Source organism: Heloderma suspectum, chromosome 2 (genome assembly GCF_057233095.1).
Source record: "Heloderma suspectum isolate Gila_16-S chromosome 2, 16-S_ref, whole genome shotgun sequence".
NCBI lineage: Eukaryota > Metazoa > Chordata > Lepidosauria > Squamata > Helodermatidae > Heloderma > Heloderma suspectum.
The window spans coordinates 188,090,843-188,112,337 of record NC_139459.1 but is presented as its reverse complement, the minus strand read 5'-3'; the positions used below and the strand labels follow the sequence as shown (position 1 = coordinate 188,112,337).

At 45.9% G+C, this 21,495-nt stretch overlaps 1 protein-coding gene across 6 annotated transcripts in view; it reads left to right on the top strand.

Moving 5' to 3' along the window:
* METTL1 (methyltransferase 1, tRNA methylguanosine) overlaps positions 1-20,034 on the top strand; it is a 28,284-nt gene extending 8,250 nt beyond the window's left edge. For 2 of the 6 annotated variants that reach the window (XM_084836817.1, XM_084836816.1), the window contains exons 3-7: positions 5,233-5,399; positions 10,364-10,548; positions 14,871-14,984; positions 17,874-17,975; positions 19,214-20,034. In XM_084836817.1, coding sequence (XP_084692943.1) covers positions 5,233-5,399; positions 10,364-10,548; positions 14,871-14,984; positions 17,874-17,975; positions 19,214-19,348 — 703 coding nt within the window. In that variant the 3' untranslated portion in view covers positions 19,349-20,034. Of the gene's footprint in view, positions 1-2,632; positions 2,786-5,232; positions 5,400-10,363; positions 10,549-14,811; positions 14,985-17,873; positions 17,976-19,213 lie in introns of those variants that run through there. The other 4 variants (XR_014788101.1, XM_084836818.1, XR_014788100.1 and 1 more) reach the window with 4 other exon arrangements.
* The last annotated feature ends 1,461 nt before the right edge of the window (positions 20,035-21,495 follow it).

The following is a 21,495-nucleotide window of genomic DNA, read 5'->3' as shown; positions in this document are numbered from 1 at the left end:
AAATCATATCCCTGATGAATATACAGTGGAGGTGAGGAATAGATTTCAGGGATTAGACCTGATAGACAGAGTGCCTGAGGAACTATGGACGGAGGTCCGTAACATTGTTCAGGAGGCAGCAACGAAATCCGTCCCAAAGAAAAAGAAATGCAAGAAAGCCAAGTGGCTGTCTGATGAGGCTTTACAAGTAGCTCACGAAAGAAGGGCAGCGAAAAGCAAGGGAGAAAGGGGAAGATATACCCAACTGAATGCAGAGTTCCAGAGAATAGCAAGGAGAGACAAGAAGGCCTTCTTAAATGAACAATGCAAAGAAATCGAGGAAAACAACAGAATGGGAAAGACTAGAGATCTCTTCAAGAAAATTGGAGATCTCAAGGGAACGTTTTGTGCAAAGATGGGCATGATAAAGGACAAAGAAGGCAGGGACCTAACAGAAGCAGATGAGATTAAGAAGAGGTGGCAAGAATACACAGAAGAACTATACAGGAAAGATCTGAATGTCCCTGATAGCCATGATAGTGCGGTCACTGAACTTGAGCCGGACATCCTAGAGAGTGAAGTCAAGTGGGCCTTAGGAAGCATTAGTAACAACAAAGCTAGCGGAGATGACAGTATTCCAGCCGAGCTATTTAAAATCCTAAAAGATGATGCTGTTAAAGTGCTGCATTCAATATGCCAACAAATCTGGAACACTCAACAGTGGCCACAAGACTGGAAAAGGTCAGTTTACATTCCAATTCCAAAGAAGGGCAACGCCAAAGAGTGTTCAAACTACCGCACAATTGCGCTCATTTCACATGCCAGCAAGGTGATGCTCAAAATCCTACAAGCTAGGCTTCAGCAGTATGCGAACCGAGAACTACTGGAAGTACAAGCTGGGTTTCGAAGAGGCAGAGGAACTAGAGATCAAATCGCCAACATTCGCTGCATCATGGAGAAAGCAAGAGAATTCCAGAAAAACGTCTATTTCTGCTTCATTGACTACGCTAAAGCCTTTGATTGTGTGGATCACAACAAACTGTGGCAAATTCTTAAAGTGATGGGAGTACCAGACCACCTTACCTGTCTCCTGAGAAACCTGTACGAGGGTCAAGAAGCAACAGTAAGAACCAGAGATGGAACAACCGAATGGTTCAAAATTGGGAAAGGAGTACGACAAGGCTGCATATTGTCACCCTGCTTATTTAACTTATATGCAGAGTACATCATGAGAAATGCCGGGTTGGATGAATCAGAGGTCGGAATTAAGATTGCCGGGGGAATTATCAACAACCTCCGATATGCAGACGATACCACCCTAATGGCAGAAAGCGAACAGGATCTCAAGAGCCTCTTGTTGAGGGTGAAAGAGGAGAGTGCAAAAGCTGGTTTGAAACTCAACATTAAAAAAACTAAGATCATGGCATCTGGCCCCATCACTTCCTGGCATATAGAAGGGGAAGAAATGGAAGCAGTGACAGATTTTACTTTCTTGGGCTCCAAGATCACCGCAGATGGTGACTGTAGCCATGAAATTAAAAGACGCTTGCTCCTTGGGAGGAAAGCTATGGCCAACCTAGACAGCATAGTAAGAAGCAGAGACATCACCTTGCCGACAAAGGTCCGTCTAATCAAAGCTATGGTTTTCCCAGTAGTAATGTATGGCTGTGAGAGCTGGACTATAAGGAAGGCTGAGCGCCGAAGAATGGATGCTTTCGAACTGTGGTGCTGGAGAAGACTCTTACGAGTCCCCTGGACTGCAAGGAGGTCAAATCAGTCCATCCTAAAGGAAATCAACCCTGACTGCTCATGGGAAGGACAGATAATGAAGCTGAAGCTCCAATATTTTGGCCACCTAATGCGAAGAGAAAACTCCCTGGAAAAGACCCTGATGCTGGGAAAGACTGAAGGCAAAAGGAGAAGGGGACGGCAGAGGATGAGATGGCTAGATAGCATCACGGATGCAATGAATATGAACTTGAGCACGCTCCGGGAGAGAGCGCAGGACAGGAAGGCCTGGCGTGCTATGGTCCATGGGGTCACGAAGAGTCGGACACGACTGAACGACTGAACAACAACAAATCTTACAGGATTGTCGTAAAACATATTACAACACTGCATTGGAATAATTCCCTGCACTGAATTTCTGAAACTTCCTTGGCAGAATTATTGACAAAGTTTGAGAACTTACCATTTATTGTACCCCCCCCCCCCGCCTGGTTCCTATGCTCTTAACACCTACACAGCCGCTAGATATTTCTGCCTATCCTGCAGCTACTAAAGGCACAAAAGCCATGCCATGAAAAGAAAGATGGCAAACCTAATTAAATGAAAATGCTGTATTTATATCCTACTGTGCATTTTCTAACTATTCCCCAGATGTTGCTGGATAAAAGATCTGAACGTTTTAAGACATTTAGGGCGCAATCCTATGCATGCTTGGACAGAAAAAAAATCCTACAACTCCCAGCATTTCCCAGCCAGTCCATGCTGGCTGGGGAACGCTGGGAGTTGTAGGACTTTTTTCTGTCTAAACTTGCATAGGATTGCGCCCTAAAACGTAGATGCTACTGGCTCTTTAAGGCGGACGCCTGACAAATTTCCAGTCGACTCGTGTTTGCGTTTCAGGATGACGTAAATTCCCTGCGACTCCCATTTGCTGGAGGCTCCACGTGGTTTGGGCTCTGTTTGTGGGGTCTGTAACTTCTCTGGCCATGGAGGGGGCGGCGTTGGCGACGGCGCCACAGAAGCGCTTCTACCGGCAACGCGCGCACTCCAACCCGCTGGCGGATCACACCCTGTACTAGTGAGTGTGGACGGGACTTGAACCCCTTGATCCCCCAGTTTCGGAGCTCTGCTCCGCCGCCAGTCTCGCGGGCTCCTGTCGATTTTCTCGCGGGATAATAGAGCCACCCTGTGTGCTAGTCCTTTCCCATCGTGGAGATGCGTTTGGTCCTTTTGACCAGTTACCCCGGGAATAAGTGCAGCTGAATTAAGTGGGGCTTACTTCTGAGGAAACCTGCATACGGTCGGGCTTCACACTGCTCTCAACCCATTTCTCAAGAAATATCGTTAGGAAAGGGCCTTATACTGAATCAGATGCGCTGATCTATTTCAGCCCAGTGTGACTGTGGTTCTCCAAGGATCCAAGCAGAGGCCTTTTCCAGCCCTGCTACCTGAGATCCTTTGATTCGAGAGTGGGCAATTTTGCCCCCCACCCCGAGGACTCCATGTGGGTTGGGGGCTGCAAGCCTGCAGTGAGTGTGCCCAAAGTGGGCTCCCTGCCCCGCTTTCTTGTCTGAAGCACACACAGCCTTCCCTCCCACATATACTTTCTGTCAGAAATGCACAATCTTGTTCTCCCCCCCACCTTCTGTCTCTCTGTCACACACATACACAAAAACTTCCCCCACTTAGCTCTCAATGCAGCCAAGACCGCTGTTAATAGCTGTGTGGAAACAGCAGTTTTGGCTGAATCGGGATCACCGGGGAGTGGAGGCTTTAACATACACCCCTATGCCCATTCCTGTTGCCAAGTGGCTTAATTGGGATGGGGGGCAGGGATGCATGAGGTTAAAGCCTTCAATCCCCAGTGATCTCAAAGCAGTGGAAATCCCTTGATCTTTTCCCCCTGCTGCCCATGTGGCTGCAGTGGATGTGGCTGAGGGCCACATGGAACCCATAGGTTGTGGATTGCCCATATGTGCTTTAACTGGAGATGCTAGGGAACATGGGATCTTCTGCATGCAAAGCACATGCTTGACCTATGACCTGCTCCCTGGGCATGCATTCCCATAATCCCACTCTATAGTCTCTCCCTTTATCAGTGGCAGAGTGTCTTGGCACAGCCATCAACATGGTGGACTGTGAGAGATGGCAGTGCAATCCTATGCATGTTTACTCAAAAGTAAGTCCCATTGAGTTTAGCTATAATATGTTAAGAAACACATTCCATTGATGTCACTGGGACTTGCTTCTAGAGTATGTTTAAGACTGCAGTCCCATGCATGCTTGCTTGGAGGTGAGCCCCATTGAACAAAATGGGGCTCATTTCTGTGTAAATGTGCAGAGGATTGGGGGGGCCTGCATTGCACCCTAGTTGCATATTTATTGCGCATCTTCCCTGAAAAGTAAGCTACACTGTGTTTAGCAGGACTTACTCCAAATTTAAGTGTGCATTGGATTGGTTGCAGTATATTAAATGTGGGGCTGCATTTGAAAGCAGTCCGGAACTGGGAGCTGGTCCAAAATAGGGCAGCAAGATTGCTAATACGGACTGGATGATATGATCATATTACTCAAGTGCCTTTTGATCTGCACTGGCTTTCAGTCCGTTTCCAGGCCCAGTTCAAAGTGCTCATGTTAAGCTTTAAGGCCCTCAGTGCCTCCACCCATATATACCTGCTTGGCCTCTAAGATCATCTTTAGAGGCCGTTCTCTGGGTGCCCCTGCCAGTTGAGGTGAGGTGGGTGGCTGCTAGGGAGAGAGCCTTTTCACTGGTGGCACCCCAGTAGTGGAATTCCCCCCTCCCCCAGAGAGGTTCACCTGGCACCTACATTGTGGTCTTTTCAATGCCAGGTAAAACCCCTTTTCTTCTCCCAGGACTTTTAGTTCTTCACTTTTTAAAAACTGTTGTTCCTTTTAGATCTTAGTGCTGGTGTTAAAAGTTAAAAGTTTTAACTTTTAAAACTTGTTGTTTTAAAAGTTAAAAGTTTTATTTAACTTTTAGTGTGAATCTGTGTTTTTGTTTTTATGCTTTTATGCTGTGTTTTGTGTGTTTAGCTCTTTTTTGTGAACTGACCAGAGAGCTTTGGCTATTGGGCAGTACAGAAATGTATTAAATGAAGAAAAATTCAGATGTAACCTTAAATGCTATGAATGGAGGAAATCTCCACTGAGAGTAATTTCCGTTGACCTCATTGGAATTTGGCTCGAAATAACTATGTTTAATATTAGGATGTAGCCCCCTAAATTATCTTGTCTGGATTGTCTTTTGGCTAGATGGACATATTTAGCAGCCTTGGGAATGCCTCTGGAGAACTGTGAATCACTGAAATATTTCTGTGTCGAGTACCAGCCCTGAGTCCTTGCCCAGTTAGACTTTTTAATAGTCTTTGAAACCAGGAATAAATTGTGTCCCATAAACATTATTCCACAGGCTAAAGCCTTGTTGCCACTTGGAAAAATTAGTCTTTGAATAAATTTACTTCAGCAGTTTTGTTTCATGGAGCCCTCTGGTTTCTTTCCTGTTAGTCCTGCCAAGCCTGAAGAAATGGACTGGTCTGAATTGTACCCAGAATTTTCCCCCCCTTTAAACAAAGACAATCAACATGATGACCCAAAGGATGCGGAAGAGAAGGCCAAGCCTACATCTCAAGTAGAGTTTGCTGATATTGGCTGCGGTTATGGGGGATTGCTAGGTAATTTGTTTTCCCAGTCATAGTTAACAGGGGTCAAGCCTTCCCTGTAGGAGTTGGTTTTAAGGGTTATGAAAGATGGTTCCAAGGGTACAGGCTTGTAAAATACCATTAATTTTTTCAAATGTTTTCCTTCTTTCAGTTTTGGAATTAGTTGTATGGACAGTTTTCTGCTGTAAATCAGAAAGGTATAGAATCATGGGGTTGGAAGGGCCTACAAGGCCATCGAGTCCAACCCCCTGCTCAATGCAGGAAGCCTGATTCCCAAGCAGTTTCCCATCCAAGAACTAACCAGGGCTGACCCTGCTTAGCTTCCCAGGCACATCAAACCATGAAGGTCCCTTTTTGTAGCTGGGGTATGTTTTTTGTTTCTGTTTCCTGATTTATGTCTTCCTCTAAGTTTAGCATATTAAAAAGGAGACTAAGACTGCAATGCTACACACCAGGGGTGAGCAACTTTGGGGGATAATTTTTTCTCCCCTCCCCAATCCTTTCCCCCATGGGTTGCACTCCACAGGATGCTGTGGGGGAAATTGCTGGTTTGTCTCCAAAACCAAGTGACATTTGGATGCTTTAAGCTTCATTAGCGGTTTGCCACTGATTTTTAGCGCAAACAGGCAATGTTTTTGTCACCGCCACAAATTTTGATGGCAGCAGGGGCCATATGAGACAGTAGTGAGAGCCACATGTGGTCTGCGGGCCAAGTGTTGCCCACCCCTGCTATGCACATTTAACTGGGATTTCGCCTCATCAAAGTTGGTGGAATATATTTCTGAGTAAACAAGCATAAAATGACAATATTAGAGACTGTGGTATTCTTAGTAAGGAGAAACTGTATGAAGAAGACGTTCAGACAAGCAGAGGAAGGTGCATAGTAGTCCATGCTAAAACTTTTCAAATTCACATTACATTAGAAGTACTGCTTCTCTTGACCTGTCTACACTATTTATTATTTAGTTAATTACAATATTTATATACTGCTCCATGTCAAAGATTTTGGAGCAGTGAACAGCAAGATAAAAGAATAAAACCCCATAATTAAAACAATTAAAACATTTTAAAAGAACAGATTCTGAATATAATAAACCATGGCTGGTCACGCAGGGAAGGCTTCTTGAAATAACAACGTCTTCAGGAAGCACCGAAAGCAACACAACTTTGGCACCTGCCTGACCTCCAAAGGCAGGTTGTTCCACAGGAAGGGGGCCACTATGCCGAAGGCTCTCTTCCTGGTAGACTTCAGCCAGGCCATAGGTCCATGTGGAACCACCAAGAGCATGCCCTCCGATGACCTCAATGATCGGGCAGGTTGGTAAAGAAGAAGGTGCTCTCTCAGGTACCCTGGTCCCAAGTTGTTTAGGGCTTTGTACGCTAGTACTAATACCTTAAACTTGGCCCGGTAGCAAATAGGCAGTCAGTGCAGTTCCCTCAGCAAAGGAGTTACATGCTGAAAAGGGGCAGCTCCCGACAACAGCTGAGCTGCTGCGTTCTGCACTAGCTCCAGCTTCTGGAGCAGCCTCAAGGGCAGCCCCACATAGAGCACATTGCAGTAATCCAGTCTTGAGGTTACTCGTGCCTGTACCACTGTGGCCAAGCTATCTCTGTCCAGGAGAGGCCATAGTTGGCGAACCAGCTGAAGCTGGTAAAAGGCACTCTGAGCCGCCCTGGCCACTTGGGCTTCCAGGGACAATTATGGATCTAGGAGTACCCACGGACTACGAACCTGATCTTTCAGAGGGAGTGCAACCCCATCCAGAACAGGCAATGCGACTATCTCCCAGACTCGGGACCCACTCACCCACAGAGCTTCTGTCTTGCCAGGATTCAGCTTCAGTTTGTTGGCCCTCATCCAGCCCATTTCTGAGTTTAGACACTGATCCAGGACTTGCACAGCCTCTCCTGATCCAGATGTCACAGGGAGGTAAAGCTGTGTGTCATCAGCATACTGATGGCATTTATCTCCAAATACACTACATCCATCAATCAGATACTAACCTGTTTAACTGTCACAGTTCTCAACAAAGAGCCCCTGGAAATTGTAGATCTATATGTACAGGATTTCTGTACCACATTTTGCCCAATGATTTCAAAGCAATTGGATGCGTTGGATTATTTTTAAAAGATTGCATATTGTTAGCTGCCCTGGATTTTCTCTTGACAAGGTAAGGCAGGATGTAAATTTTTAAAAAAGGTTTAAATAGGATCAAAACCAGCAATGACAATTTACAACCATGGGGGTTCTTAACAAATAATTTGCAGCATTCCTATGACAACAGAATTTCCACATTTTAAAGCAAATGCCCATTGACTCACTGGCTTGATTAGAAGGCTGTGGGTTGATTCCCTCTATGGTGGTTTCGGCACAATGACTGTAGCTCTCATGTGACAAGTCTCATTAAAATAGCCACGCTGTGCCATCATCAAACACCCTTTATTACTTTCTACGTGATAAATTGTGACTCCTTGAACTAGTCATGTGAATCCACTATTACGGAACATGACATAGGATGTGGGTTGGTGGGAAATAAAAATGCAACCATTGAAAAGCTTCTGAGGTTCAAGTTGTTTCACTTGGAAGATCCCAGAAAATAAAGGCTTGCATAACCCTTGCGCTTGTATGTGAATCAAACTTAAGTCCCAGTGAATTCAGTGAGAGTTATAGCCCTACCCTATGTATGGAGGTAATGGGTTCAATGGGGCTTATTCCCGGATGTTTATAGGGCTGCAAGTATTATTATTATGTAGCCTACTAGAAGTTGGACTGAGACTTTGTTCTTAATCCTAAGTGAAACGAAAGCTGCAGTTCTGTGCACCCTAACTTGGGAGCAAGCCCCATTGAATGTGGTTGGACTTACTATCAAGTAAGCATGCACTGCCTGAGGCATGTGTGTAAGTCCTCTTACTTGTATGTGGGTCCCACTGAAATCAGTGGGATTTACTTCCAAGTAAATAGCATAGGACTGGACTGCATGCCTGTGTATGTGTTTCTGCATTTGCTTGCATTCATCCCTTGATACCCTTCTTTTCCTTTCCTCCTCACTCCTTGGTTGTTTCCCCCGCTGCATCAATTTAAATTGTAAGCTACTTGGGGCAGAGATTTATCTTCTTTTATTTAAAAAAAATCTTGGTTTGTAAAGCACCATATGCAGTAATAGTGCCATATAAGTAACAACAATAATAAAGGAACACACTGAGAACATTGAGTGCAGGGATGAGCAAAAGATGGACTATGGCCAAATTCAAGTAGACTCCCTAGCACAGCTTTCCTCAACCCCTCCAGATGTGTTGGACTATAACTCCCATCATCCTCAGCCAGCTGGGCTTCTTGCAAAGAATGTTGGACTAGGTAGATCTTGGTCTGCTCCAGCAAGACACTTATGTTCTTAAGCAAGAGCACATACCCAGGCACGTACCCAGACTAGTTATGCTGTTAACTATTAAGAGATTCCCAAGTGTGTGTCTGTGCTTGTAAATTTGAGGTATGTTGGTTGGCCCTGGGAATTGGAACAACAACAAAAAGAAGTAGACCGTGCAAATTAGCCCACCCCTGTTCTAGTGTCTTTTAGAGTCACCTGAAAGATAGAGATATGCAATAAGGGGGAAAGTGAGGGGGCTATGATTAGAGCTCAGATTTATATAATTTATACAAGCTGCATTTTCAGATTTCTATAATTTATACTTGGTGCCGAATACTGCTTTTCTTGATGCCGATTTTTTTGAAAAGCACAAACTAACGCAGTGCCCCCGCAAAATGGATCAATCCTCTGAATGTTTTAATATTTTGCATCATCCTGCTACTTATGGCAAGGGGCGCAGAGCACGGAAGCGCCACCCTTTGAGCATTCAAATCTTACCGGCCACCAGGCTGGCTTTTGAGATGTTGCCTAAAGTTACTCACACGCTTTCGAGTGCGTCTTCGTCAGTGTAAGCATTAGAAACTCACTTAAAAGGATATTTTTTTAATGAGATTTTTTTTTTTAGGGAGCTGAATTTAGTTTTGAGTTGTGCAGAATCATAATGCTAGGGCATGGACTAAAGATATATGAAGCAGCTGTGTGCTGAAATGAGGCAGGTGTGGAACTAGCTGGTCAGCAGCAGATGGGAGATACACATGGGATTCCCAGGCTATTTGGCCCTGTCTTCCATCATGGAAGAAAGGTGGATTATAATAAGTATTATATAGGTACCCCTGCCTAGAGATGTGAAATTCTGGGGAAAAATGTGAAAACCAGAAGGATGGGCAGGGATGTGGTGTTGGGGTTTTTTGAAACAAGCTTTCCAAAAATCCTTGGGGGGGACCCCCCATTTTTCTGTTTTCCAGGGGAGTTTCTCCAGGCCTTCACATCACTACCCCCATCTATAAATAAATTTTGATTGAGGCAGAGAAAGCAAGGGGGAGAATTTGAGGATCTGAAATGGGAGGTCTTGGGTACAATCCAGCCCAAGTTAAAAGTGCTTTTCCTCTTGATTTCAACAAGAAAGTTGATCGCATGCTTACGTCTTGCAGTGAACTGAATGAGACTTCAAAGATCTTAACTTGGGCTGGATCATGCCTGTAATCTGGAGCAGGGCAGCACACGCCCTTAAAGGCAAAGGACCACTTTGGGTGTAACGAAGCAGGTAAAACCTGGTCCTAACCATGTTTCCTTAAGAAGTAAGTTCCATTTATTTCAGCGTAAGCTGATGTAGGACTGCAGCCTTAAGATGAGAGGGATGACGCAAACATGGTTTGAGATGAGAGAGACGTCTAGCAGAAGGGTTCACAATGTCTCTGCAACTTGAAATGTGGGGTAGAGGGACAGATAAAGTACCTCTTCAACATTTTCACTGCTTTTTTCCCATTCATCTTCATACTGTGTGTGTGTGTGTGTGTGTGTGTGTCTTCCTCTAAATCCACCCCCCCCCCGCCCCCAGTTTCTCGCAGGCCTCACTGCCACCTTACAGCTGATGGCTGTTCTCTTTTACAGTTGCATTATCCCCCTTGTTCCCCAACACCTTAATGCTGGGCCTGGAGATCCGAGTGAAGGTCTCAGATTATGTGCGAGACAGGATCCAGTCGCTGAGAGCATCTCATCCTGGGCAGTTCCAGAACATTGCCTGCATTCGCAGCAACGCCATGAAACACCTGCCCAACTTTTTCCACAAGGGGCAGGTGAGTTTCCAAAGAACGTTGCAGGAGCCTCTGTGGGTGGCAAAGCTTTCTCTCTCCCACGCTTGGAAACCTGAAATATATTTGTGCATGTGTTTTAAAGATGCCTGTGTCATCCCTGCCCAGCGTGTTGCTTCACCTTCGAGAGTCTCGCCTTTTCCTCTGAGAGCGAAACTTCTGTTGCACTTCTCTGGTGCTTTTTCATAGATCTTTAGGGGTGACTCCCAAAAGTGGTCCATGTATTTCAGAAATAGCATCTCTTATAAAACTGCCTTGTACTCTCAGACTGTTGGGTCATTCTAACACATTACTAGGTCTATTCTAACAGCCTCTCCAAGACTTTAGCAGACGTCTTCCACAGCTCTGCTATCTGAGATTCTTTTAAACCAGCCTTCCCCAACCTATCATCCTCCAGATGTGTTGGACTACAATTCCAATCACCCTAGCCAGCATGGCCAATGGCCATGCTGGCTAGGGTGATTGGAATTGTAGTCCAACACGTCTGGAGGATGATAGGTTGGGGAAGGCTGGTTTAACCTAAGGTTGCATCCAATGTAAGTCCTACTTAGAGTAGATCCATTGAAATGAATGGAACTTAAGTTAGTCATGACTTAAATCCCATTCATTTTAATGGGTCTACTCTTAAGTAGGACTAACATTGGATACAACACCTGAAGTTTCAGGGATTTAATCTATTTGTGTAAAAAGCTTGTTGTTGTTGTTCAGTCGTGTCCGATTCTTCGTGACCCCATGGACCATAGCACGCCAGGCCTTCCTGTCCTGCACTCTCTTCCGGAGCGTGCTCAAGTTCATATTCATTGCATCGGTGATGCTATCTAGCCATCTCATCCTCTGCCATCCCCTTCTCCTTTTGCCTTCAGTCTTTCCCAGCATCAGGGTCTTTTCCAGAGAGTTTTCTCTTCGCATTAGGTGGCCAAAATATTTGAGCTTCAGCTTCAGTATCCGTCCTTCCAATGAGCACTCAGGGTTGATTTCCTTTAGGACTGACTGATTTGACCTCCTTGCAGTCCAGGGGACTCGTAAGAGTCTTCTCCAGCACCACAGTTCGAAAGCATCCATTCTTCGGTGCTCAGCCTTCCTTATAGTCCAGCTCTCACAGCCATACATTACTACTGGGAAAACCATAGCTTTGATTAGACGGACCTTTGTCGGCAAGGTGATGTCTCTGCTTCTTACTATGCTGTCTAGGTTGGTCATAGCTTTCCTCCCAAGGAGCAAGCGTCTTTTAATTTCATGGCTACAGTCACCGTCTGCGGTGATCTTGGAGCCCAAGAAAGTAAAATCTGTCACTGCTTCCATTTCTTCCCCTTCTATATGCCAGGAAGTGATGGGGCCAGATGCCATGATCTTAGTTTTTTTAATGTTGAGTTTCAAACCAGCTTTTGCACTCTCCTCTTTCACCCTCAACAAGAGGCTCTTGAGATCCTGTTCGCTTTCTGCCATTAGGGTGGTATCGTCTGCATATCGGAGGTTGTTGATAATTCTCCCAGCAATCTTAATTCCGACCTCTGATTCATCCAGCCCGGCATTTCTCATGATGTACTCTGCATATAAGTTAAATAAGCAGGGTGACAATATGCAGCCTTGTCATACTCCTTTCCCAATTTTGAACCACTCGGTTGTTCCATCTCTGGTTCTTACTGTTGCTTCTTGACCCTCATACAGGTTTCTCAGGAGACAGGTAAGGTGGTCTGGTACTCCCATCACTTTAAGAATTTGCCACAGTTTATTGTGATCCACACAATCAAAGGCTTTAGCGTAGTCAATGAAGCAGAAATAGACGTTTTTCTGGAATTCTCTTGCTTTCTCCATGATGCAGCGAATGTTGGCGATTTGATCTCTAGTTCCTCTGCCTCTTCGAAACCCAGCTTGTACTTCCGGTAGTTCTCGGTTCGCATACTGCTGAAGCCTAGCTTGTAGGATTTTGAGCATCACCTTGCTGGCATGTGAAATGAGCGCAATTGTGCGGTAGTTTGAACACTCTTTGGCGTTGCCCTTCTTTGGAATTGGAATGTAAACTGACCTTTTCCAGTCTTGCGGCCATTGTTGAGTGTTCCAAATTTGTTGGCATATTGAATGCAGTACTTTAACAGCATCATCTTTTAGGATTTTAAATAGCTCAGCTGGAATACTGTCATCTCCACTAGCTTTGTTGTTACTAATGCTTCCTAAGGCCCACTTGACTTCACTCTCTAGGATGTCCGGCTCAAGTTCAGTGACCGCACTATCATGGCTATCAGGGACATTCAGATCTTTCCTGTATAGTTCTTCTTTGTATTCTTGCCACCTCTTCTTAATCTCATCTGCTTGTGTTAGGTCCCTGCCTTCTTTGTCCTTTATCATGCCCGTCTTTGCACAAAACGTTCCCTTGAGATCTCCAATTTTCTTGAAGAGATCTCTAGTCTTTCCCATTCTGTTGTTTTCCTCGATTTCTTTGCATTGTTCATTTAAGAAGGCCTTCTTGTCTCTCCTTGCTATTCTCTGGAACTCTGCATTCAGTTGGGTATATCTTCCCCTTTCTCCCTTGCTTTTCGCTGCCCTTCTTTCCTCAGCTACTTGTAAAGCCTCATCAGACAGCCACTTGGCTTTCTTGCATTTCTTTTTCTTTGGGATGGATTGAGGTGCTGCCTCTGAACAATGTTACGGACCTCCGTCCATAGTTCCTCAGGCACTCTGTCTATCAGGTCTAATCCCTGAAATCTATTCCTCACCTCCACTGTATATTCATAAGGGATATGATTTAGGTCATACCTGAATGGTTTAGTGGTTTTCCCTACGTTCTTCAATTTCAGCCGAAATGTTGCAAGAAGCAGCTCATGATCTGAGCCACAGTCAGCTCCAGGTCTTGTTTTGACTGACTCTATAGAGCTTCTCCATCTTTGGCTGCAAAGGACATAATCAATCTGATTTCGATATTGACCATCTGGTGATGTCCATGTGTAGAGTCGTCTCTTGTGCTGTTGGAAAAGAGTGTTTGCTGTGATCAGTGTGTTCTCTTGGCAAAACTTTATTAGCTTTTGTCCTGCTTCATTTTGTACACCAAGGCCATGCCTGCCTGTTATCCCAGTGATTTCTTGACTTCCCACTTTAGCATTCCAATCCCCTATGATGAAGAGGACATCTTTTTTTGGTGTTAGTTCTAGAAGGTGTTGTAGGTCTTCATAGAACCGATCAACCTCAGCTTCTTCGGCCTCAGTGGTTGGGGCATAGACTTGTATTACTGTGATGTTGAATGGTTTGCCTTGGATTCGTACTGAGATCATTCTATTATTTTTGAGATTGTATCCCAGTACTGCTTTTCCCACCCTTTTGTTGACTATGAGTGCTACTCCATTTCTTCTAAGGGATTCTTGCCCACAGTAGTAGATATGATGGTCACCTGAATTAAATTCGCCCATGCCTGTCCATTTTAGTTCGCTGATTCCCAAGATGTCGATGTTCAATCTTGCCATCTCATGTTTGACCACCTCCAGCTTACCTTGATTCATTGATCTGACATTCCAGATTCCTAAACAATATTGTTCTTTACAGCATCGGATTTTCTTTTCACCACCAGACACATCCACAGCTGAGTGTCCTTTTGGCTTTGGCCCAGCCGCTTCACTCTTTCTGGCGCTACTTGGAAATACCCTCTGCTCTTCCCCAGTAGTATATTGGACACCTTCCGACCTGAGGGGCTCTCTTGCCTATTTCCCTGAATGGGAACTCAAGGTGGTGAACAATATTTAAACAATCTCAACAGTATTTAAAGTTGACAATACTTAAAACAATCTCTAAAATCCAAATAAGCAACTCTAATAAGTTTATAAAAACAGCAGTTAATCAAAAGGGCTAAAAACACACACACTTAAGGACTGTTGTATCTTTTAACCAAACACCTTCTTAAAGAGCTATGTTTTTCTAGATCACGTAAAACAGTACAGTGTCTGGGGCCTGACAAATCTCTGTTGGCAGAGCATTCCACAAGGTGGGTGTAACCACCGAAAAGGGTCTGGACCTTGTGGCTGAACTCCTAGGTTCATGAGGCTGGGGCATCTGAAGCTGTGCCCCAGATGATGACCAGAGCATGCAGGAAGGAACATATGGGAAAAGATGGCCCTCTGCAACCTTCTGTATGCAGAGCATGTGCACTACCACTAAGATATGGACTCATTCCTCTTGGGATGGGGTAGGAAGATGGCAAATGTTTTATTAGCCGTGGTGACTTTATTATTGGCTAAATAGGGATTATGGATTAAATTGCAGACAGTTGGCACTAACTCCTTCCATTTCCCGTGGCGGCGGCGGCGTTCTTTCTTATACAGCTGTGCAAAATGTTCTTCCTCTTCCCTGACCCTCATTTCAAGAAGACAAAACACAAGTGGCGGATTATCAGCACCACCTTGCTGGCAGAATACGCCTATGTACTGCGTGAGCAGGTAAGTGAATTTGTAATAGATTGGTAAGGGTTTCTGATTCCCTGTTGTCTAACAATAGCAACAGCTAAAAAACAAATTGTAGGTTGCCGAAAAAAGACAAAGTGGGCCGGGAAGTAGATTTTTGTGTGGAAGGACTTGTGGGTTTGGTTCTTGTACTAATGATAACAAATTTCTGGGCTGAGCATGGGCTCAGATACCCTGTTTCTCAATTTTAACGTATATCTGCCAGCCAAGAGCACTTTTTGCCCCTGAGCTCTGGTGGGTGAATCTCGGGGTTCTAGTGAAAAATAAAGTAGATCTCATGAGCCTGAAGTCTGCCCTTCCCTGGAGCAGATGAGACAAGGCTAGATGAACAAATTCTCTGACCTAGGCAGCTTCTTATGTTCCTGTGATCAAGCTGTGAACTGAGTATGCATCCTGGAACCACTCCCCCGATCTTTCTGCAATACACACGGCTTAAGAACATAAGAAGAGCCCTGCTAGATATGACCAAGGGTCCATCCAGTCCAGCATTCTGTTCACACAGTGGCCAGCCAGCTGCCCACAAGAAGCCCACAAGCAGGATATGAGTGCGACAGCACCCTCCTGCCAATGTTCCCCAGCAACTGGTGTACATAGACTCACAGCCTCTGGTACTGAAGGTAGCACATAGCTAATGTGTCCAACCCCCTTTTAAAGCCATCCAAATTGTGGCCATCCCTACATCCTGTGGTAGCGAATTCCATAGTCTGACTATGTGCTGTGTGAAGAACCCCTTCCTTTTATCTGTCCTGAATCTCCCACCAATCAGCTTCATGGGATGACCCCAGGTTCTAGTATTTTGAGAGAGGGAGAAAAATGTCTCCCTATCCACGTTCTCCACACCATGCATTATTTTGTAGACCTCTGTCGTGTCTCCCCTGGCTTCAATGGCAGATGTGCAGGAGTTCCTCAGCAGCTGGGTTGATGTGGAATTGGCTCCCCGAAGGCTCAGAGTTTGAAAACCACTGACCTGGTGCTGGGGGCTAGGCTGAAGGGGACAGTGCAAGCCCAGGAGGAGAAGACATCAGCAGCCTCCGTTCTGCCACACAGGTCCAGAGGGTCTCCACCAGTCTAGACAGTCCCCTCCTGAACATTCCAAGAGGGTGCATGAATGGAGTATGTGTCTGCATTGTGGCTTAGGTGCCACACTGAGCCAACCCTCCTGTTTCACTCCACTTCTGGGGCTGGGTGGGGGTAGGTTTTAGCCCATGCTATTCAGAGGGAACTGCTTCATCTTCAGATGGCAGGAATTAATTAATCTCTTCTCAAATCCAGGTGTGTGTCGACACATCCTAGAGCCTGGGGAAATAAGACTGTTCGCATCACTTGGGAATTTCAAATCCCAGAACAAGGGAAGGGCTCTTAATTGCTGCTGGAGGGCACAGGGTTACCTTTTCCCTACATCCAGCAGGAGGTGTGTGCTGGCAGAGATCCTGCATGCAGGCAAAGCAGTGCACATCTCTTCCAGCCTGTGATTTGTAGCAGCTTCCTCCGGGGCACTCTGGCTGACTCTGCTTTCACCTTTCAGAGAAACAAGAGAGAGCGTCTGTGTGTGTGTGTGTGTGTGTTGTCACTTTTTGGGGTCAGAACCAGCAGATCTAATCTTCCAAATGAATCAGCAGCATCTGCCCTCACCCAGAGACAGCGTGAATCACCCCCAGTTCTCCCAGTATCTCCCCGAGGCGATCACTAGGCGGAAGAGGATGGGTCTGGGCTCTGCCAACACTCTGAATTGTTCCTATGGGAGATGACGATGGTAGTGGTGGTGGCAGCAGACTCCTTCTTGAGTGATCATGGAGATGGCAGTCGCTGAGCCCCAGGTTGCAAGGACGTCAGAGCCTGAAATAGTTGGGAATTACTCACTTTGGGAGATGACTCTGCGATCCACTCTCCCACCAACCGGAAAGGTTTCTCTTAGATCAGGGGTGGGCAACCTGCATCCCTAGTGCCGCATGCAGCCCTCAGCCTAATTTCAGAAGTCCTTCGGATGCAGTCAGTTCAGATCTTTGGCAAGAGCAATCTGTCCCTTCCCTGGCAGCTTGCTTGGTGGGAAAGTGGGGTAGGGAGAAAGAAGAAGGTGGAAGAAAGAGAAAAGGGGCAATCCACCTACTTTCGCTCTGATCCCGCCCACCACTCACATGTGGCCCCCAACAGTTTACCCACACAAGAATGTAGTCCTTGACAGAAAAAGGTTGCCCGCCCCTATAGATGATCCTTCTCTACTAGAAACTGCCCCCAGGTGAGGGTTTTTTTTGTCCTTGGGGTTAGATTCACTTTGAATACTGTGATCAGTTCTGGACACCACACTTTAAGAAAGGTTCAGATAAATTGGAACAAGTTCAACCAAGGACAGCAAAGATGATGAGGGGACTAGAAACTAAGTCCTTTGAGGAAAGATGGAAGGAACCGGGTCTGTTTAGCCTTGAGAAGAGAAGACTTGTGGGGCGGGGGGGGGGGGGGAGATGGTAGCTCTTTTTACCTAAAGGGTTGTTGTCACACAGAAAAGAGCCAAAATCTGTTCTCTGTCATCCAAGACTGTAGGAGATGAAATAACAGGCTTAAGTTACAGGAAGGCAGATTTCGGTTGAACATCAGGAAAAGCATCCTAACAGTCGGACAATGGAACCAGTTGCCTAGGGAGGTGGAGGGCTCTATGTTGCTGGAGGTAATCAGACAGAGGCTGGACAGAGAGATGCTTAAACTGGATTCCCGCACTAAGCAGGGGGTTGGGCTGGATGCCCTAAGTGGCCCTTTCCAATTCAATGATCCTATGATTCTTCCCCCCGGGATGGCAACGTGGTATCTCATCCATGGGGAGACCCTTGCTTGTTCTCTATTCTCCTTGCAACCTCTTCTTCACTCGCCCAGGGCCTGGTATACACCATCACAGATGTGGAAGAAGTGCACAAGTGGATGGTGAAGCATTTCCAAGAACATCCTCTTTTTGAGCAAGTGCCGTTGAAAGAGCTGGTGAGAGGGAGAGTGCAATTTCTGATGTAATGACTTCTGGCGTCCCAGTCATGGCTCTTGAAGCAATCTGTACGAACATGTTTCATCCACATGCGGTCTGTTCTTAGATCATTCCATGGAGCTCCTGATTGTGGCTAGTGCTCAGGAGGCGGTTTCTGAGCAAACTGCACCAATGGCCCATGGGCACAAGGCGCCCTTATTTACGGTACCAAAAGTGTTCAATATACGCAGACATAAAAGGAATAAAGTGCAATATTAGCACTTTATAAATAATACACTCACAAGGTTGCAGCACATTTGATTCCAAAATCCGTACTAGTGTGATATCTTTATTAGGCCAACCGAAAGATCACAAAAAATGTGCAAGCTCTCGGGCTCTCCAGGTCTCTTAATCAGACAAAATGTTACAAAAACCAGGTTTAGTTGTGGGGGGATGTGACAATGGTGAAGTCACAGGGCAGTATCCATGTGTGCCTGCATGGCAACAGGACGAACGGCTAGTCCCACAGGGAGCTTGTGGTTTAAAAAGTGACCGGAAACTAGCAGGAACACCGCGGACCAGAACAGGGCAAGTCAGTGGAGCTTGCAGAAGGAGCCTGTGTTGACCTATCCCGATCCAGAAACAATTGTTTCTGGAGTTGCTTTCTGGAAAGCTGATTTGGATACACCTCGCTGTTTCACAGGACATAATGGGGATGGAACATAGATTCACAGTGTGATCCTCTACAGGTTTACTTGGAAACAGGTCCCACTGGGGCTTATTCCCATAGGATTGCACCCTCAGACACACATAGATACAGACACACATAGATACAAAACAGGCTGTGCACGTCCGTAAAGTTATTGATGCCCCAGATGTCTTACTAGTTCACCTACCCATGTTTATGAATTTGTGGCAAAAAGGGAGGAAAAATCCTTTCTAAATAAAGCTTCTCCATCTGGTGATCTGAAAGTCCCTGGGGGCTGAACTGACCCCCAACCTGGCGCTATCTATGACCTCTCTAGCACAGGGTCAGTGTGGTCCTCTAGGTGTTGTTGGACTGCATTTCCTATTGTCCCTCACCATTGGCTATGCTGGCTAGTGTTGATGGGAGTTGTGGCCCTCCAGATGTTGTTGGACTGCACGTTGTGGTGCCTCTCTAGAGGACTTCTGGAGGAGCAATAGCAATTTGTGAGGGGATGTAACTGCGTAGTGTTTGTCTCTGTGTTGTGACTTCCTGCATTTGCTACATCAACAGGCCAGTGACCCAGTGGTTGACCTTCTGGGAACTTCAACTGAGGAAGGGAAGAAGGTTGAGAGGAATGGAGGCAAGACCTTCCCAGCCATCTTCCGACGCATCACAGCCCAGGAACAGGAAGTGACAGGAACATGACTGGGGTATTTCCGAGCCTTCACCAGGTTCACGTCCACACGTGTGGTGAGGAGAGGCAAGGATTGCATCAACCGTGGACTGGGCTGAATGCCTTGGGTCATGCTGGAAGCAGCGTTCTGTGAATACAACAAGGGAATCCCTCTCTGAAGAAGCATTGAACTGTTGAAGAAAAGCTGGCTTAGTTTGCTTGGTTTTTTTTACTTTGTCCATAGAAGGATCAGGGTGCCTTGTGACAGTCTCACTGATGGAAATGTGCCATGTCCAAGGCACCCAGCAGGACCAATGGTTGTGGCAGGAGAGGGAGGTGTCTCCCAGTCCATAGCATCATTTGTCACTTTTATTTTTGAATGAATAATAAACCAGAAGATTCAACTAAGTGACTTTTGAGTTGCTGAATCCAGCCTGCCTTCAGAGGCAGAGCGCCAGCAAGAACCTGTCTCTGTGGCTCGGCACACCGCAGCTACACGTGCCTGTATTCTTGGTCTGAGCTGCCGCTGCTTCTCCGCCTTTTCCCCCACTCTCCGTTCATCTGGCGACTGGCGTGTGCCACAGGGCGGCAGTGAATCACCCCCCTGCACTCTTCCCTTCACCTGCTTCCCCAGATCAGTGGCAATTCTAAACCCCTGGATCTTGTTAGGGAGTGGGAGGCAGTCCCGCCAGAGTGAGAATGGGTGCTGCGCTGTTGGCTAACGCAATGGATACAGAATCCAAAGTGCAGCTGGCTGAGATGGGTTGAGATTTCTGACCCTTTTGATGATAACAGTTGGGAAACAGGTCTTCTGCCATCAGGGGCGGGGAACTCCTTTCAGCTCAAGAACCAGATTCAGTTTCTGAGAAGCACTTGGGGCGGGGGCCAGCATTCCAGTGGTGGGCAGGGCCAAAAGCAAAATAGGAGAGCCAAAAATTGTAGCGTAAGGGCGCAATCCTATGCATGTTTAGACAGAAAAAAAGTCCTACAACCCCCAGCATTTTAGACTTTTTCTGTCTAAACATGCATAAGATTTCACTCTAAAGTTCTTATTGCCAGTAACATAGCCTCAGGAGAGACATTTCTATCTTTTAAAATGGGGAAAGAATTGCACAAAAGCTGGGAACCCCATAAGGCCAAATTGGGTCCTCAGGAGGGCCAGATTCGGCCCCTGGACTTGAGATTCCTCACCCCTGTCTTACATGTATCATATCTGTAGTGGCCTAGATTGCAAGAGAATCTGCCTAGTTGGGAGATAACTAGTTCTACACTGTCAGCCTGGATCCTTTGCTATAGCCCCTGAATGCTTGCCTTTCTGATGGTAGGCTCCTAACTCCTGTCTTTATGAAGCTACAGTCACACAATGAGCAAGCTGTTTCAGGGAGGTAAATATCCTGGGCTTGGGGCTGTAAGCTAGTGACTTCTGAGGCAGCTGCCCCTGGAGTGAAAGTGCTCACAACAACTCCAGATATGATCACCCCTTTAGCCTATAGGGGCCAAGTTGTAAAGGCACTTCATGGATGCACAATACTGTGCGTTTGCTTTAAATATATATTTTTTAATCAAGAGAAGATAAATTCTATGAGCTATGCATTATGCAAATGTGCATGCCTACTTTGCATAATTGAGTAAGCTTTTAGTAGTCACAGGGAGAGGCCAGGAGCTACCTTGGTCACTGAAGCCCCCCTTCCATTGGAAATCCTAAACTGTTCCTTGAATTTTGGATTTATTTTTGACTGACGTTTCCTACACAATATCAAGCCTATCTTTGCATCATTTTTTTTCTTTTAAAACAGCCAGGAATCAAGGTGTTCAAGCTATTGAACGTTGCCAGGGGTTTCAAATTCTGGACTTGCATGGGATCAGAGAACGTAATAGAGCTGTGAGTGGTACCATCATTTCTCAGGATGCATAATACCTGGAGATGAAACACTGTATAATGTAGCCTTGTCATTCAAGTCGATGAGTCACTGCCAAAGGGTAACGCAGGGTGCGCATGTGCGACTTCGTGAGCACTCCCGAGGCTAAACGCATTACATGAGCTAAACCTGAGTCATCCTTTTACTTATTCCTCAACTTGGAGTGGAGCTAGAACAGCCTGTTGATTTTGCCCAAAGGGTGGTCTGCCGACTTATCTAATGGGAGGGCTGTAGAATGAGGTGTGAATTCTTTCCCTATT